Source organism: Ranitomeya imitator, chromosome 6, assembly GCF_032444005.1.
Source record: "Ranitomeya imitator isolate aRanImi1 chromosome 6, aRanImi1.pri, whole genome shotgun sequence".
In the NCBI taxonomy this organism is placed as follows: domain Eukaryota; kingdom Metazoa; phylum Chordata; class Amphibia; order Anura; family Dendrobatidae; genus Ranitomeya; species Ranitomeya imitator.
In genome coordinates this window covers 245,926,197-245,945,329 of record NC_091287.1, presented here as the reverse complement: position 1 = coordinate 245,945,329, position 19,133 = coordinate 245,926,197, and the positions used below count along the sequence as shown (strand labels likewise).

The following is a 19,133-nucleotide window of genomic DNA, read 5'->3' as shown; positions in this document are numbered from 1 at the left end:
TGTTTGGTAGACTTTGTTCAGTAACAATATTGCGATAATATTTGTCATTTGGTAACTTTATGACCGTATTATTTAGAAGTCTTACTTTGAAAATTATATTGTTGCGTTTTATTTGAGATTTATATGCTTTATCTGCATTTTTTTTCATTTACAGGGGGCAAACACTTTTGGATTTATAAGATCTAGCAACACTATTGGGCCCATGTATCTTTGAAACACGGTTGGGGATGGGAGAAGGTCCAAATTTTGCCCTGGGGCCGATAGGACTGATCTTCAATATCATATCAGTGGGGAATCCAGTCCGCGGCACCCAATCAATCAGCCATTTTTATCTCTGGCAAACAGAACAGCATGTTTTTGCACACTGTGTGGTGGACATTTTCAGGTGCCATAGCTCAGCTCCTACTCAAACAAATAGAAGTACTCAGGAAAGACCACCATACCCCATACAGAGCTGTGCTGTCCCAGCTATGAACACTTTGCACATCCAGCCATCTTGGGAACAGCAAACAACTGATTAGTAGGGCAACCATGAGCCAGACCCCCACCGATCTGATTTTGAGGACCTCTCTTAAAGATACGACATCAATCTGAAAATCCTTGTAAATATATTCAACGACCAAAAAAAGCTAATATTGAAATAACATAAATACAAGAGATAAATTGTTAGTCTGTTCAAATTAAAAAGGAAATAAAATTAAGTAAAGGTTTATAAGCAAATGGTACAATAAAACAAATCTATAATACAATATTTATACACCATTTGTAAAAAGTAGACTATTTTATATCTTCTATTTACTGTACATGGACACTTTTTCCTTATTACCATAGGTATTTCTCTAGAATGCTAGGAGAACTGGAGAAGATAGTTTTTATATTGCTAGCTTTAAGATGATGGAAATAATGGACAACTAACCTGTAAAAGCTCCATTTTCAATTTGAGAAATCTCATTGGCTGGTCAATTTTTCTGTACAGCTGCCGAGCCCACATAATTTTCCCTGTTATCTGCAGTAAGAATAAAGATAAATCTAAACCAATTTGCAAATAATATATAGCAACACCTACATTTACTGGAGGTAAAACAAGATCAAATAACACATCTATTTGTTTTTTTTTTAAATGTAAAACAACCCGTGAAACATAGGCAAAGTCTCAGTACTGTCATGTTCTCCCAGTAAAGTGTATGCACAATCTGGGAGCCTGGTTAAGCCATGGTTAAAGGGGTATTCTCAAGTTGCCTCTTGAGTACCTCACAGCTCTGCAGTCTCCTTACTTCCTAAATGCTTGGGGCGTGGTTACTCCTCCTTGAGTGACAGTTCTATGAGTAGCATTGTCCTGCTGCAACATATTAACAGTCTGTCATTGTTCTGAAGTCTCCACTATTAAACTATTAATACTATGTTTGCTATACAGTGGGGAAAAAGTATTTAGTGAGCCACCAATTGTGCAAGTTCACCCACATAAAGAGATAAGCGAGGCCTGTAATTGACATCATAGGTAGACCACAATTATGAGAGTCAAAATGAGAAAACAAATCCAGAAAATCACCTTGTCTGATTTGGCAAGATTTATTTTGCAAATTATGGTGGAAAATAAGTATTTGGTCATTAACAAAAGTTCATCTCAATATTTTCTTATATATCCTTTGTTGGCAATGACAGAGGTCAAACGTTTTCTGTAAGTCTTCACAAGGTTGGCACACACTGTTGTTGGTATATTGGCCCATTCCTCCATGCAGATCTCCTCTAGAGCAGTGATGTTTTGGGCCTGTCGCTGGACAAGATGGACTTTCAACTCCCACCAAAGGTTTTCTATGGTTGAGATATGGAGACTGGCTAGGCCACTCCAGGACCTTCATATGCCTCTTACGAAGCCAGTCCTTCATTGCCCTGGCGGTGTGCTTGGGATCATTATTATGCTGAAAGACCCATCCACATTTCATCTTCAACGCCCTTGCTGATGAAAGAAGGTTTGCACTCAAAATCTCACGATACATGGCCCCATTCATTCTTTCATATACACGGATCAGTTGTCGGGGTTCCTGTGCGAAGAAACAGCCCCAAAGCATGATGTTGCCACCCCATGCTTCACAGTATGTATAGCGTTCTTTGGATGCAACTCAGCATTCTGTCTCCTCCAAACATGACGAGTTTTGTTTCTACTTAACAGTTCTGCTTTGGTTTCATCAGACCATATGACATTCTCCCAATACTCTTCTGGATAATCCAAATGGTCTCTAGCAAACATCAGACAGGCCTGGACATGTACTGGCTTAAGCAGTGGGACACGTCTGGCACTGCAGGATCTGAGTCCCTGGCGGTGTAGTGTGTTATTGATGGTAACCTTTGTTACGGTGGTCCCAGCTCTATGCAGGTCATTCACTAGGTTCCTCCGTGTGGTTCTGGGATTTTTGCTCACCGTTCTTGTGATCATTTTGACCCCACAGGGTGAGATCTTGCATGGAGCCCCAGATCAAGGGAGATTATCAGTGGTCTTGTATGTCTTCCATTTTCTTATTATTGCTCCCACAGTTGATTTCATCACACCAAGCTGCTTGCTTTTTGCAGATTCAGTCTTCCCAGCCTGGTGCAGGGCTACAATTTTGTTTCTGGTGTCCTTCGACAGCTCTTTGGTCTTCACCATAGTGGAGTTTGGAGGGTGACTGTTTTGAGGTTGTGGATAGGTGTCTTTTGTACTGATAACAAGTTCAAACAAGTGCCATTACTACAGGTAATGAGTGGGGGACAGAGGAGCCTCTTAAAGAAGAAGTTACAGGTCTGTGAAAACCAGAAATTTTGTATGTTTTTAGGTGACCAAATGCTTATTTTCCCCCATAATTTGGAGATAACAGCGCATTTAAACAAACACAGAGATCAGAAAAGTGAGATTGTGATTAGATCTGCTGCTGTGGAAACTGTTGACCTGGGGGAAAGGATGGGGGGATTATGATTATACTGGAGTGATAAGAGAAGCTTGGTCTGAGAGATTAGGATTAGAGAGGCGAGCAGCTAACTGTTGTACAAAAATCAATGTGCTGGAGAGAGTTGACTGGGATCTTAGGAGTTAAAACCTCTCCTGGAATGGAGCTATTGTAGTGGCTGAGCTCCTGGAAAACAAGCTGTACATCACGTAAGATAAATGCTCTCACAGCAAGAGAATGAAAAAGGAAGTAAATTACAAACTTGTTTATGTTCATGATGTCTAACTAACAAAAGCAATTTAATAACATGTGAATACTGCTTGTAGTTCATTTTTTAAAAACTAGAAAACTGGAAAATAAGGAATGTGTATACTCACTGGGGGAACATTTCGAGGTGTTGGAGGACTATCTTTATGCTTCTGGTACAGTTTCCGGACCATATCCAAATCGCGGCTGTATCGCTGCAGAACTACCATATATTTTTCCCCAAAGTCAAGATGATCCTTTCCAATTCTTTCAAATTTCACCAACAGATTAACCATTTGCTCGGTCTCAAGTATCAAAGAAGAATAAAATAATGCAGCGTGAATACCAAGCAAACAAATCTATATTACATTGTTATTCCCAATATTAGAGTTATCACATATCCAAAAGGCATAGGCCCTGTCAGAATAGTGTTCTGGCAAGCATATGCACCACCACTTCATTCGTTCTCTATCGGACTGCATTCAGCTATCTCTGGCAGTCCTATAATGAATAAATGGAGCAGTTGCTAAAATGTATAGAATATTGACATATAGGTCTCAAATCCCAGCGAGCTGATTATTTTATAAATTACCAAGATGAGAATACTCCTTTTACCCCTTCACACAATGGCCATTTTCTGTTTTTCATTTTGTTTTTTTCCTCCCCTTCTTCCAAGAACCATAACTTTTGCAATTTTCTATCCACATTGCCACATGAGGGCTCGTTTATTGCGGGACACGTTGTATTTTTAAATGACACCATTAATTTTACCAAATATCATACTGGAAAATGTGAATAAATTCCATGTGTGTTGAAATTGTAAAAAAAAAAAATTTTATCTACCATGTTCACTATATGGTAAAACTGACCTGCAAATAAGATTCTCCAGGTGTGCACGAGGAGCCAGATACCAAACATGTATAGCTTTTTTAATTTAATTTGGAAATTTGTAAAAAAAAATAAAAAATTAGCTTTTGTTACCATTTTCCCGAGACCAGTAATGTTTTAATTTTTCAGGGCATTGGGCTGTGTGAGGGCTTATTTTTCACGCCCTAAGGTGGCGTTTGTACTTTCACCATTTGGGGAGGGATATGATGTTCTGATCTCCTCTTTTTGCAATTTATTGCAATGTTTTGGCAGACAAAAAGCTGTAATTCTGGCATTTTTATTTTTTTTCATTATGCCATTTAGCGATCGGATTAATTTATTTTATATTTTGATAGATCAGATTTTGACTAACGCAGCGATACCAAACGTGCATTTTTTTGTTTTATTATTAATGGGGCAAAAAGCAGTGTTTTGAACTTGTTTTTTGTTTCTTTTTATTTTGCAATTTTCCAAATTTGAATTTTTATGCCCTTAAATCACAGAGATATGTCACATCAAATACTTAATAAGTAAGATTTCCCACATGTCTACTTTACATCAGCACAATTTTGGAACCAAAATTTTTTTTTGTTAGGAAGTTATAAGGGTTAAAAGTTGACCAGCAATTTCTCATTTTTACAACACCATTTTTTTTTAGGGACCACTTCTCATTTGAAGTCATTTTGAGGGGTCTATATGATAGAAAATAACCAAGTGTGACACCATTCTAAAAACTGCACCCCTCAAGGTGCTCAAAACCACATTCAAGAAGTTTATTAACCCTTCAGATGTTTTACAGAAATATTTGGAATGTTTAAATAAAAATGAACATTTAACTTTTTTTCTCAAAAAATTTACTTCAGCTCCAATTTGTTTTATTTTACCAAGGGTAACAGGAAAAAATGGACCCCAAAAGTTGTTGTACAATTTGTCCTGAGTACGCCGATACCCCATATGTGAGGGTAAACCACTGTTTGGGCGCATGGCAGAGCTCGGAAGGGAAGGAGTGCTATTTGACTTTTCAATGCAAAATTGAATGGAATTGAGATGGGACGCCATGTTGCGTTTGGAGAGCCCCTGATGTGCCTAAACATTAAAACCCCCACAAGTGACACCATTTTGGAAAGTAGACCCCCTAAGGAACTTATCTAGATGTGTGGTGAGCACTTTGACCCACCAAGTGCTTCACAGAAGTTTATAATGCAGAGCCGTAAAAATAAAAAATCATATTTTTTAACAAAAATTATCTTTTCACAGACAATTTTTTATTTTCTCAAGGGTAAGAGAAGAAATTGGACCCAAAAGGTTGTTCTGCAATTTGTCCTGAGTATGCTGATACCCCATATGTGGGGGTAAACCACTGTTTGGGTGCATGGCAGAGCTCGGAAAGGAAGGAGCGCCATTTGACTTTTCAATGCAAAATTGACTGGAATTGAGATGGGACGCCATGTTGCGCCCTGATGTGCCTAAACATTGAAATCCCCCAAAAGTTACACAATTTTGGAAAGTAGACCCCCTAAGGAACTTATCTAGATGTGTTGTGAGAGATGTGTAGTCTTTCACTACAGTTTATAACGCCGAGCCGTGAAAATAAAAATTATTTTTTTCCCACAAAAATTATTTTTTAGCCCCCAGTTTTGTATTTTCCCAAGGGTAACAGGAGAAATTGGACCTCAAAAGTTGTTGTACAATTTGTCCTGAGTAAACAGATACCCAATATGTGGGGGGGAACCACCGCTTGGGCGCATGGCAGAGCTCGGAAGGAAAGGAGCGCCATTTGGAATGCAGACTTAGATGGAATGGTCTGCAGATGTCACATTGCATTTGCAGAGCACCTAATGTACCTAAACAGTAGAAACCCCCCACAAGTGACCCCATATAGACCCCCCAAGGAACTCATCTAGATGTGTTGTGAGAACTTTGAACCTCCAAGTGTTTCACTACAGTTTATAACGCAGAGCCGTGAAAATAAAAAATCATTTTTTTCCCACAAAAATGTTTTTTTAGCCCCCAAAAGTTTTATTTTTTTATTTTCCCAAGGGTAACAAGAGAAATTGGACCCCAAAAGTTGTCCAATTTGTCCTGAGTACGCCGATACCCCATATGTTGGGGTAAACTCCTATTTGGGTGCAAGTGAGAGCTCGGAAGGGAAGGAGCACTGTTTTACTTTTTCAACGCAGAATTGGCTGGAATTGAGATCGGACGCCACGTTTGGAGAGCCCCTGATGTGCCAAAACAGGGGAAACTCCCAATTCTAACTGAAACCCTAACCCTAGCCCCAAACCTAACCCTAGCCCCAACCCTAGCCCTAACCCTAGCCCAAGCCCTAACCCTAACCATATCCCTAACCCTAGCCTTAACCCTAACCCTAGTCCTAACCCTAACCCTAGTCCTAACCCTAACCCTAGCCCTAGCCCTAACCCTAGCCCTAGCCTTAACCCTACCCCTAACCCTAGGCCTAACCCTAGCCCTAATCCTAACCCTATCCCTAGCCCTAACCCTAGCCCTAACCCTAGCCCTAACCCTAGGGCGCTTGCTCTGAGCAGGCGCTGGTAAGCCACCTCCCTGCAGGACCCAGATGTAGCCCCGCGGCCATTTTGGATCTGGGGCCTACAGGGAGGAGACGCTCGGTACAAGGTGAGCATATCGCATTGTTCTGAGGGTCTCAGGGAAGCACGCAAGGAGTCCCCTGCCTGCGCGATGCTTCCCTGTACCGCCGGAACGCTGTGATCATGTTTGATAGCAGTGTTTCGGGGGTTAATGTGCTCCTGGCACATAGTGCTCTATGTCAGCTATGATAGTCAGCTGACACCCGGCCGCAATCGGACGCGCTCCCCCCGTGAGCGCGGTCGATCGCATATGATGTACTATCCTGTCACTGGGAATTAAGTCCCAGGTCACCTTGACGAGATAGAACGTCATATGGGATTAAGGGGTTAAATGCTGCTGCCAGAGATTGACAGCAGGATTTGAAAGGTTAACAGCCACAGGTGGAGCTCCACTCCACCCGCGGCTGTAAAGGGACATGACATCTGATTAAATCAGCCATCATGTGTGGGTAAAAACGTGGGCTCGGCATCAAAGTCAGGGAGTCATCATATGGCATAAGTTTATGCCATATGTCGTGAAGGGGTTAAAGAGAAATTGTCACCAGGTCAAAAGTGTCCAGTCTCCATTACCCTGTGAGCAATGCACCTTTGATAAGGACCACAATATTTAGCACTAAATAAAAAGGTATACATCTCTGGAACCGTATGGCAGATTGAAGAAAAAAAAAGCGGAATATTCAGGAAAGTATGGGGAATAAAGTTAGCACCTAAACTGCCAACGTTTGACCTGGTGACAGGTCCTCTTTAAAGGAAGTCTGTTACCATGTTTTTGCCACTTAAAGGGAAGGTGCCGCATTTTATTTTTTGTATTAAAAATTATTGTTTATATAAACAATTATTTTTAATACAAATTTACATTTTTTTACTTTTTTTATTATTAATTATTTTTTCAGGTACTGGGCGCCGCCATTTTGCTTTACAGGAGTGTAAGTGTAGCTGCACGACACTTATACTCTGCAAATACGGCTGCCCTGGGCATAGGAGACTGCGGTCGGCGTCCGACCCTATACCTTACATTGAGCTGCTCCCTGCTGTGATCTGGCCACACCCCCTGAGCCATCCACATCACAGCAGAGGGAGGAGATCGGCGCCATCTTTCTGGAGCTCACAGTGTGTCTGTGAGCTCCAGTTTCCCAGTATAATCGCAGGAGCCATGCGGTTATAGGAGGAGGAGACCAAGGATGGCACAGGAGGGAGAAAGGAGCAGCACCGGCAGCAGTAAAGTAATATCGGCGGGGGAGGGTGAGAGGTAATCTAATCCTATCCTTTGTGATGCTGACTGAGCAGTGCATCTCCTCCCATGTATGTTACTGTGCTCAGACATGTATCTAATCCTCTCCTGTGGGATACTGTCTGCTGAGCTGTGTATCTAATCCTATTCTGTGTGTTACTGTATGCTGAACCGTGTATCTAATCCTACTCTGTGGGATACTTTGCTGAGATGTGTATCTAATCTTCCCCTGTGTGATCCTGACTGCTGAGCAGTGTATCAAATGCTATCCTTTGTGATACTGACTGCTGAGCCGTGTATCTAATCCTCCTATGTGTGATACTGACTGCTGGGCCGTGTATCTAATCCTTTCCTATGCACTCCTCTCCCCCCTGTTATGTGTGATCTATATGGCGGTATTATGTGAGAACACTGCCGGTATTATGTGAGATCTATATGGCGTCGTTATGTGAGAAGTATATGGCGGTATTATGTGAGAAGTATATGGCGGTATTGTATGTGATCTATATGGCGGTATGTGAGATCTATATGTTGGTATTATGTGTGATCTATATGGCGGTATTGTGAGAACACTGGCGGTATTATTTGAGATCTATATGGCATCGTTATGTGAGAAGTACAGTTAGGGCCAGAAATATTTGGACAGTGACACAAGTTTTGTTATTTTAGCTGTTTACAAAAACATGTTCAGAAATACAATTATATATATAATATGGGCTGAAAGTGCACACTCCCAGCTGCAATATGATAGTTTCCACATCCAAATCGGAGAAAGGGTTTAGGAATCATAGCTCTGTAATGCATAGCGTCCTCTTTTTCAAGGGACCAAAAGTAATTGGACAATGGACTCTAAGGGCTGCAATTAACTCTGAAGGCGTCTCCCTCGTTAACCTGTAATCAATGAAGTAGTTAAAAGGTCAGGGGTGGATTCCAGGTGTGTGGTTTTGCATTTGGAAGCTGTTGCTGTGAGCAGACAACATGCGGTCAAAGGAACTCTCAATTGAGGTGAAGCAGAACATCCTGAGGCTGAAAAAAAAGAAAAAATCCATCAGAGAGATAGCAGACATGCTTGGAGTAGCAAAATCAACAGTTGGGTACATTCTGAGAAAAAAGGAATTGACTGGTGAGCTTGGGAACTCAAAAAGGCCTGGGCGTCCACGGATGACAACAGTGGTGGATGATCGCTGCATACTTAATTTGGTGAAGAAGAACCCGTTCACAACATCAACTGAAGTCCAGAACACTCTCAGTGAAGTAGGTGTATCTGTCTCTAAGTCAACAGTAAAGAGAAGACTCCATGACAGTAAATACAAAGGGTTCACATCTAGATGCAAACCATTCATCAATACCAAAAATAGACAGGCCAGAGTTAAATTTGCAGAAAAACACCTCAAGAAGCCAGCTCAGTTCTGGAAAAGTATTCTATGGACAGATGAGACAAAGATCAACCTGTACCAGAATGATGGGAAGAAAAAAGTTTGGAGAAGAAAGGGAACGGCACATGATCCAAGGCACACCACATCCTCTGTAAAACATGGTGGAGGCAACGTGATGGCATGGGCATGCATGGCTTTCAATGGCACTGGGTCACTTGTGTTTATTGATGACATAAGAGCAGACAAGAGTAGCCGGATGAATTCTGAAGTGTACCGGGATATACCTTCAGCCCAGATTCAGCCAAATGCTGCAAAGTTGATTGGACGGCGCTTCATAGTACAGATGGACAATGACCCCAAGCATACAGCCAAAGCTACCCAGGAGTTCATGAGTGCCAAAAAGTGGAACATTCTGCAATGGCCAAGTCAATCTCCAGATCTAAACCCAATTGAGCATGCATTTCACTTGCTCAAATCCAGACTTAAGACGGAAAGACCCACAAACAAGCAAGACCTGAAGGCTGCGGCTGTAAAGGCCTGGCAAAGCATTAAGAAGGAGGAAACCCAGCGTTTGGTGATGTCCATGGGTTCCAGACTTAAGGCAGTGATTGCCTCCAAAGGATTTGCAACAAAATATTGAAAATCAAAAAATATTTTGTTTGGGTTATGTTTATTTGTCCAATTACTTTTGACCTCCTAAAATGTGGAGTGTTTGTAAAGAAATGTGTACAATTCCTACATTTTCTATCAGATATTTTTGTTCAACCCTTCAAATTAAACGTTACAACCTGCACTTGAATTCTGTTGTAGAGGTTTCATTTCAAATCCAATGTGGTGGCATGCAGAGCCCAACTCGCGAAAATTGTGTCACTGTCCAAATATTTCTGGCCCTAACTGTATATGGCGGTATTATGTGTGAAGTATATGGCGGTATTATGTGTGATCTATATGGCGGTATTATGGGAGAACACTATGGCATTGTTATTTGCAATCTATATGATGGTATTATGTGAGAACTATAGGACAGTATTATGTGTGATCTATATGGCGGTATTATGTGAGAACACTATGGCATCATTATTTGAGATCTATATGATGGTATTATGTGTGAACTATAGGACAGTATTATGTGTGATCTATATGGCGGTATTATGTGAGATCTATATGGCGGTATTATGTGATAACACTATGGCATCGTTATTTGCAATCTATATGATGGTATTATGTGAGAACTATAGGACAGTATTATGTGTGATCTATATGGCGGTATTATGTGAGAACACTATGGCGTCGTTATTTGCGATCTATATGATGGTATTATGTGAGAACTATAGGACAGTATTATCTTCAGAAAGGTCACCCATTCTAGGGTGGTTCTGGCAGAGCACCTGCACACGGGTCTGGGGTAATATAGGGGGGCAGCATGACCTCTAGTTAGGTGCAGTCAGGGGAAGGCTGATGAGGCAGCTGAAGAGAGGGGTCTCATTTTTATCATTGCTATATGGCTACATTTCCTTCCCAGCGTCACCCCGGACTGCGCCTGTCTCCTCGCTTTCACACATCGCCAGGACAGGATGGAGAAGACCGGATCTGAGGAGGGGAATGGGGTCTGCATGCAAAGTCTGGATCAGAACCGGCCATCAATCCGCAGAAATGTTTCCTGGATTTCTGAGGAGACTGTCCATCCATGTGTATAAAAGACAGCGCTCTATGTACAATCCCTGGCTGCTCCGCACACCGAACATGGTGCCTGCATACACCAGCACACTGCTCTCCTGAAATACTCTGGGCTGCTGTCACCCTGCTCCCTCCACCATATATCTCCCAGAATCCTTGCTGCCTGCCATCCTCTGTGACTGTCTACTTGTCAGTATAACTTTGCAGTCACCAACAAAATGGCTGCTCACTGTGTTCCTGAATATCATCATCTCTTATCCCTTAGGCCTCTTTCACACTTCCGTCGGTAAGGGTCCGTCGCAATGCGTCGGGCCAATGTACCGACAGACGTTGCAAATTTTTGGCACGACGTGCAGTCTGGGGAGGAGGGGGCAGTGTTTCAGCCGCGCATGCGCGGTCGAAAATGGCTGACGCGACGGACAAGAAAAAGTTACATGGAACTTTTTTTGCGCCGACGGTCCTCCAAAACACGACGCATGCGTCGCACGATGGATGCGACATGTGGCCACACGTCGCAACGCATCGCTAATGCAAGTCTATGGAGAAAAAACGCATCCTGCGGGCAACTTTGCAGGATGCGTTTTTTCTCCAAAACGATGCATTGCGACGGACGTCACACGACGCCAGTGTGAAAGTAGCCATAACAAACACCCAGGAGGGGAGGAGAGGAGACATCACACCCATGTCAGCAGATTCTGCCCATAATTACTGCAGTGCAGTAATGTGAGCTAGTTGTACACTAGGTTTTTGTCACATTTCATTAGCTGCTCTCCCTAGTGTTTAAAAGTGGAAATGCCAAACCTTTTAAAATTATTTTTCATGCTTTACTAAATTATAAACAAATGATGATATTTTTAAAGAAAATTTAAACATTAATTCTTTACATTTTTTCAATCGCTGGAAAAAAATGTTTTGATGGCACCTTCCCTTTAAGTTTAGAGCAACATAGTGTAGAGACCCTGAATCCTATGATGTATCACTTACTCAAGTACTTTCTGTAAGGGCTCCTTTCCACTTGCGAGATAAACGTCCGTGTCTCGCATGTGAAAACCAAGCTCTGGCGCCGGCACTTGGGAGTGGAGAGTGCGGCTGCATAGCAATACATGGCCCTGCACGCTCCGCTCCCAAGTGCCAGCGCCAGAGCTTGGTTTTCACATGCGAGACATGGACGTTTATCTTGCAAGTGAAAAGGAGCCTTAATTGTGATAAAATCACTGTTTTATCAGTAGGAGATTATAACTAGAGGACTAGTTGGCCTACTGCTATGTAGTCTTTCACAGTCATGAGATCTGCCACCGATTGCTAGCCTTCTGCCTATGCACAGTGTACACAGTAATGTGGGAGGAGTTATACAGAGCTCAGCATTCAGAGAACTGCCTGCAAGATCTGCTGCAGACAACGTAGTTATTAATGAGAACTACAAAAACCAGCAAAGTAAGTGATACATTTCTAAAATCCTCACGTGATCTCCGGTCCTCCCAAGACCTCCTTCTCTCCTCCACACTTATTCGCTCCTCATCCAATCGCCTCCAAGACTTCTCCCGAATATCCCCCATCCTCTGGAACTCTCTGCCCCAACACGTCCGACTATCAACCACAGTCGGATCCTTCAGACGGAACCTGAAAACTCATCTCTTCAGGAAAGCCTACAGCCTGCACTGACACCGCTGCTGCCTCATCACTACCGAAGCTACCGCCTCACCAACACCGGAGCTACCGCCTCACCAACACCGGAGCTCCTGCAACCCTCAACCTACTGTCTCCTTCCCCATAATCCTGTAGAATGTAAGCCCGCAAGGGCAGGGTCCTCGCCCCTCTGTATCAGTCCGTCATTGTTAGTTTGTTTACTGTATGTGATATTTGTAACTTGTATGTAACCCCTTCTCATGTACAGCACCATGGAATCAATGGTGCTATATAAATAAATAATAATAATAATAAAAATCAGGATTTCTACTCCTACATCATGCTGCTCTCAGTTAGGATTGCAAAAACCTGATAACCAATTCTCTTTAAGTGATGTCTTCACATGTGTCATGCTTCCAAGTACAATAAGTCAAAGCTGATGATTACATACAAATTTGTGTAAAAACAGGCATTTTCTTGATTAGTGCTGACCTATATGTATCCAAAGTGGCTGTTAATCACTGGAGAATTTGACCAAACTGTGTGCCAAGTACCTCACTATATATTATAAGTACAGTGATTATGACTTGCAATTTCCGTGTGTTAGAACACAGTACACTTACAGTCAATGGCTTTTCAAACCAGGAATCCACAAATCCCTGAAGAGATTGGTAAAGACCTTCTATTTGGTTCTTGAATTCCACATAATCCTTATCAAACTGAAAACAAAGAAAGATAAGAGTCAAGCAGAAAACGCTAGTGCACATTGTATTGTTAGTGAACACACATAAAAAGGAGATTCCTATACATAGTGGAACTAATTATTTTAATTCTTTGTTAGCAAGTCATTCAAATCAATTTTATGTAACAGTATTACTTCGTGTGTCCCTTTTAAGGAGCAGAAAATTAGACTCAAATGAAAAAATATACCATGTATTTTTTTTATAAATGATCTTTAGGACAATGCATTATAGTGGTAATGACGGTATGATCACTTTGGCAGCAAATCTTACATGACTTGGTGTGACCCAAATAAAAGCTTCATTACTAATAAAAATATTAAGAATAATAAGGCAGTAGCATTTATTCGATCCAGCACTTAAATTATCATGGTTCTACTTACTTCTTGTTTCCGATGATCTAGAACGTCATAGGTCTTTGACTTAGTGTTAGTAACAATTGTCTGATATCGAATATTGATCTTTTCAATTCCTTCAATTCTAATATTCTGAAGATCAGCCAAACTTTCCAAGACATTGCTCATGTCCGATATCTTTTCAAGACGCTTACAGAATGTGTCCAATTTCCCAAATATATAATTTTCACTGGAATTACAGAAGAGTGACGATTTATAGGCGCATTAAAATATAATTCAGTACAATTTAGGAATTTAATCGCTTTTACAGTTCTCAAACTGCATTATTGAAATGCAATTCATTTAACACTTTTTTCCTTTGATAGCCTAGATTAGTCATTTGGACTGCAATTTAAGAAATTATAGAATTACATTTATCTTCCTTATTTGCTTTTTAATTCTGAGCAATATAAGGACAAAGTTATATTTCCGCTAATTGAAGTAATACAATAAATTAGTGGAAAACACTGCTCAAAGAGAATCTGACACCAAGTTTACGCTGTCCCATCTAAGAATGATATAAAATAGATGAAGAGTTCTTGATTCTCTTGCTGGGTCACATTCTGGGTGTCCTGCTGCAATATTATATGCTGCAGCTCTGCTAGTGCTCTCAATGATCAACTTCTCCTATGTAGTCATCAATATTCATGAGATCTGCTTAACCCCTCCCCTACCATGGATTGCAACCTTCTTCCTATGTACAGTGCAGGCAGGAAGCTGTCAATCAATGCTGCAGGCAGGCTTAGATTCACCTCATCATTGAGAGAACTATTGGAGCTGCAGCAGACAAACCATGCTTTAATCAAAACTACTACAAGAAGCACCATAAGTGACAGAGCTGGAATCAGGGGTCTATGTTCATAATTTTTTTCACCATCAGTTAGGAAAATACCTGTTGAAAAATTCCCTTTAACCCCTTTACCCCCAAGGGTGGTTTGCACGTTAATGACCAGGCCAATTTTTACAATTCTGACCACTGTCCCTTTATGAGGTTATAACTCCGAAACGCTTCAACGGATCCTGGTGATTCTGACATTGTTTTCTCGTGACATATTGTACTTCATGATAGTGGTAAAATTTCTTTGATAGTACCTGCGTTTATTTGTGAAAAAAACGGAAATTTGGTGAAAATTTTGAAAATTTCGCAATTTTCAAACTTTGAATTTTTATGCAATTAAATCACAGAGATATGTCACACAAAATACTTAATAAGTAACATTTCCCACATGTCTCCTTTACATCAGCATAATTTTGGAACCAATTTTTTTGTTTGTTAGGGAGTTATAAGGGTTAAAAGTTGACCAGCAATTTCTCATTTTTACAACACCATTTTTTTTTAGGGACCACGTCTCATTTGAAGTCATTTTGAGGGGTCTATATGATAGAAAATGCCCAAGTGTGACACCATTCTAAAAACTGCACCCCTCAAGGTGCTCAAAACCACATTCAAGAAGTTTATTAACCCTTCAGGTGTTTAATAGGAATTTTTGGAATGTTTAAATAAAAATGAACATTTAACTTTTTTACACAAAAAATTTACTTCAGCTCCAATTTGTTTTATTTTACCAAGGGTAACAGGAGAAATTGGACCCAAAAAGTTGTTGTCCAATTTGTCCTGAGTACGCTGATACCCCATATGTGGCAGTAAACCACTGTTTGGGCGCATGGGAGAGCTCGGAAGGGAAGGAGCGCTATTTGACTTTTCAATGCAAAATTGACAGGAATTGAGATGGGACGCCATGTTGCGTTTGGAGAGCCACTGATGTGCCTAAACATTGAAACCCCCCACAAGTGACACCATTTTGGAAAGTAGACCCCCTAAGGAACTTATCTAGAGGTGTGGTGAGCACTTTGACCCACCAAGTGCTTCACAGAAGTTTATAATGCAGAACCGTAAAAATAAAAAATCATATTTTTTCACAAAAATTATATTTTTGCCCCCAATTTTTTATTTTTCCAAGGGTAAGAGAAGAAATTGGACCTCAAAAGTTGTTGTCCAATTTGTCCCGAGTACGCTGATACCCCATATGTGGCAGTAAACCACTGTTTGGGCGCATGGGAGAGCTCGGAAGGGAAGGAGCGCCGTTTGACTTTTCAATGCAAAATTGACAGGAATTGAGATGGGACGCCATGTTGCGTTTGGAGAGCCACTGATGTGCCTAAACATTGAAACCCCCCACAAGTGACACCATTTTGGAAAGTAGACCCCCTAAGGAACTTATCTAGATGTGTGGTGAGCACTTTGACCCACCAAGGGCTTCACAGAAGTTTATAATGCAGAGCCATAAAAATAAAACAAAATTTTTTTCCCACAAAAATTATTTTTTAGCCCCCAGTTTTGTATTTTCCCTAGGGTAACAGGAGAAATTGGACCCCAAAAGTTGTTGTCCAATTTGTCCTGAGTACGCTGATACCCCATATGTGGGGGGGAACCACCGTTTGGGCGCATGGGAGGGTTCGGAAGGGAAGGAGCGCCATTTGGAATGCAGACTTAGATGGAATGGTCTGCAGGCGTCACATTGCGTTTGCAGAGCCCCTAATGTACCTAAACAGTAGAAACCCCCCACAAGTGACACCATTTTGGAAAGTAGACCCCCTAAGGAACTCATCTTGATGTGTTGTGAGAGCTTTGAACCCCCAAGTATTTCACTACAGTTTATAACGCAGAGCCATGCAAATAAAAAATATTTTTTTTTCCACAAAAATTATATTTTAGCCCCCAGTTTTGTATTTTTCCAAGGTTAGCAGGAGAAATTGGACCCTAAATGTTGTTGTCCAATTTGTCCTGAGTACGCTGATACCCGATATGTGGGGGGGAACCACCGTTTGGGCGCATGGGAGGGCTCGGAAGGGAAGGAGCATCATTTGGAATGCAGACTTAGATGGATTGGTCTGCAGGCGTCACATTGCGTTTGCAGAGCCCCTAATGTACCTAAACAGTAGAAACCCCCCACAAGTGACCCCATATTGGAAACTAGACCCCTCAATGAACTTATCTAGATGTGTTGTGAGAACTTTGAACCCCCAAGTGTTTCACTACAGTTTATAACGCAGAGCCGTGAAAATAAAAAATCTTTTTGTTTTCCCACAAAAATTATTTTTTAGCCCCCAGTTTTGTATTTTCCCAAGGGTAACAGGAGAAATTGGTCCACAAAAGTTGTTGTCCAATTTGTCCTGAGTACGCTGATACCCCATATGTTGGGGTAAACCCCTGTTTGGGCACACAGGAGAGCTCGGAAGGGAAGGAGCACTGTTTTACTTTTTCAACGCAGAATTGGCTGGAATTGAGATCGGACGCCATGTCGTGTTTGGAGAGCCCCTGATGTGCCGAAACAGTGGAAACCCCCCAATTATAACTGAAACCCTAATCTAAACACACCCCTAACCCTAATTCCAACGGTAACCCTAACCACACCTCTAACCCTGACACACCCCTAACCCTAATCCCAACCCTATTCCCAACTGTAAATGTAATCTAAACCCTAACCCTAACTTTAGCCCCAACCCTAACTGTAGCCCCAACCCTAACCCTAACCCTAGCCCTAGCCCTAACCCTAACCCTAGCCCTAACCCTAACCCTAGCCCTAACCCTAGCCCTAACCCTAACCCTAGCCCTAACCCTAGCCCTAACCCTAGCCCTAACCCTAGCCCTAGCCCTAACCCTAGCCCTAACCCTAACCTTAACCCTAGCCCTAACCCTAACCCTAGCCCTAACCCTAACCCTAGCCCTAGCCCTAACCCTAGCCCTAACCCTAGCCCTAGCCCTAACCCTAGCCCTAACCCTAGCCCTAACCCTAACCCTAATCCTAGCCCTAACCCTAGCCCTAATGGGAAAATGGAAATAAATACATTTTTTTTTATTTTTCCCTAACTAAGGGGGTGATGAAGGGGGGTTTGATTTACTTTTATAGCGAGTTTTTTAGCGGATTTTTATGATTGGCAGCCGTCACACACTGAAAGACCCTTTTTATTGCAAAAAATATTTTTTGCAATACCACATTTTGAGAGCTATAATTTTTCCATATTTTGGTCCACAGAGTCATGTGAGGTCTTGTTTTTTGCGGGACGAGTTGACGTTTTTATTGAAAACATTTTTGGGCACGTGACATTTTTTTATCGCTTTTTATTCCGATTTTTGTGAGGAAGAATGACCAAAAGCCAGCTATTCATGAATTTCTATTGGGGGAGGCGTTTATAACGTTCCGCGTTTGGTAAAATTGATAAATCAGTTTTATTCTTCGGGTCAGTACGATTACAGCGATACCTCATTTATATCATTTTTTTATGGTTTGGTGCTTTTATACGATAAAAACTATTTTACAGAAAAAATAATTATTTTTGCATCGCTTTATTCTCAGGACTATAACTTTTTTATTTTTTTGCTGATGATGCTGTATGGCGGCTCTTTTTTTGCGGGACAATATGACGCTTTCAGCGGTACCATGGTTATTTATATCTGTCCTTTTGATCGCGTGTTATTCCACTTTTTGTTCGGCGGTATGATAATAAAGCGTTGTTTTTTGCCTCTTTTTTTTTTTTTTCTTACGGTGTTTACTGAAGGGGTTAACTAGTGGGACAGTTTTATAGGTCGGGTCGTTACGGACGCGGCGATACTAAATATGTGTACTTTTATTGTTTTTTTTTTTTATTTAGATGAAGAAATGTATTTATGGGAATAATATTTTTTTTTTTTTTTTCATTATTTTGGAATATTTTTTTTTATTTTTTTTACACATTTGGAAAAATTTTTTTTTACTTTTTTACTTTGTCCCAGGGGGGGACATCACAGATCAGTGATCTGACAGTTTGCACAGCACTCTGTCAGATCACTGATCTGACATGCAGCGCTGCAGCCTTCACAGTGCCTGCTCTAAGCAGGCTCTGTGAAGCCACCTCCCTCCCTGCAGGACCCGGATCCGCGGCCATCTTGGATCCGGGGCTCGAGCAGGGAGGGAGGTGAGGAGACCCTCGCAGCAACGCGATCACATCGCGTTGCTGCGGGGGGCTCAGGGAAGCCCGCAGGGAGCCCCCTCCCTGCGCGGTGCTTCCCTGCACCGCCGGCACATCGCGATCATCTTTGATCGCGGTGTGCCAGGGGTTAATGTGCCGGGGGCGGTCCGTGACCGCTCCTGGCACATAGTGCCGGATGTCAGCTGCGATAAGCAGCTGACACCCGGCCGCGATCGGCCGCGCTCCCCCCGTGAGCGCGGCCGATCGGCTATGACGTACTATCCCGTCCAGGGTCAGATAAGCCCAGGGCACCTCGACGGGATAGTACGTCTAAGGTCACAGAGGGGTTAAATAAGGGTTTGGATTGTAATTATTATTCTCCGAGTATCTTGGGCGTGCTCATAGATTATGTTTGAGTCACCACAGCTGCATGATTTGCGGCTGCTAGACAGCCTGAATACATGTGGTGATTGCCTGTTTGTTAGGGAATCCCTG

At 41.8% G+C, this 19,133-nt stretch overlaps 1 protein-coding gene across 1 annotated transcript in view; it reads right to left on the bottom strand.

The window, feature by feature from the left end:
- LOC138642420 (dynein axonemal heavy chain 5-like) overlaps window positions 1–19,133 on the bottom strand; it is a 546,381-nt gene that overhangs the window by 468,609 nt on the left and 58,639 nt on the right. Inside the window, exons 15-18 of the mRNA XM_069730567.1 lie at window positions 13,677–13,878; window positions 13,177–13,272; window positions 3,299–3,472; window positions 917–1,006 (exon numbers count right to left, since the gene is read on the bottom strand). Of these exons, the coding sequence (XP_069586668.1) occupies window positions 917–1,006; window positions 3,299–3,472; window positions 13,177–13,272; window positions 13,677–13,878 (562 nt within the window). The remainder of the gene's footprint in view (window positions 1–916; window positions 1,007–3,298; window positions 3,473–13,176; window positions 13,273–13,676; window positions 13,879–19,133) is intronic.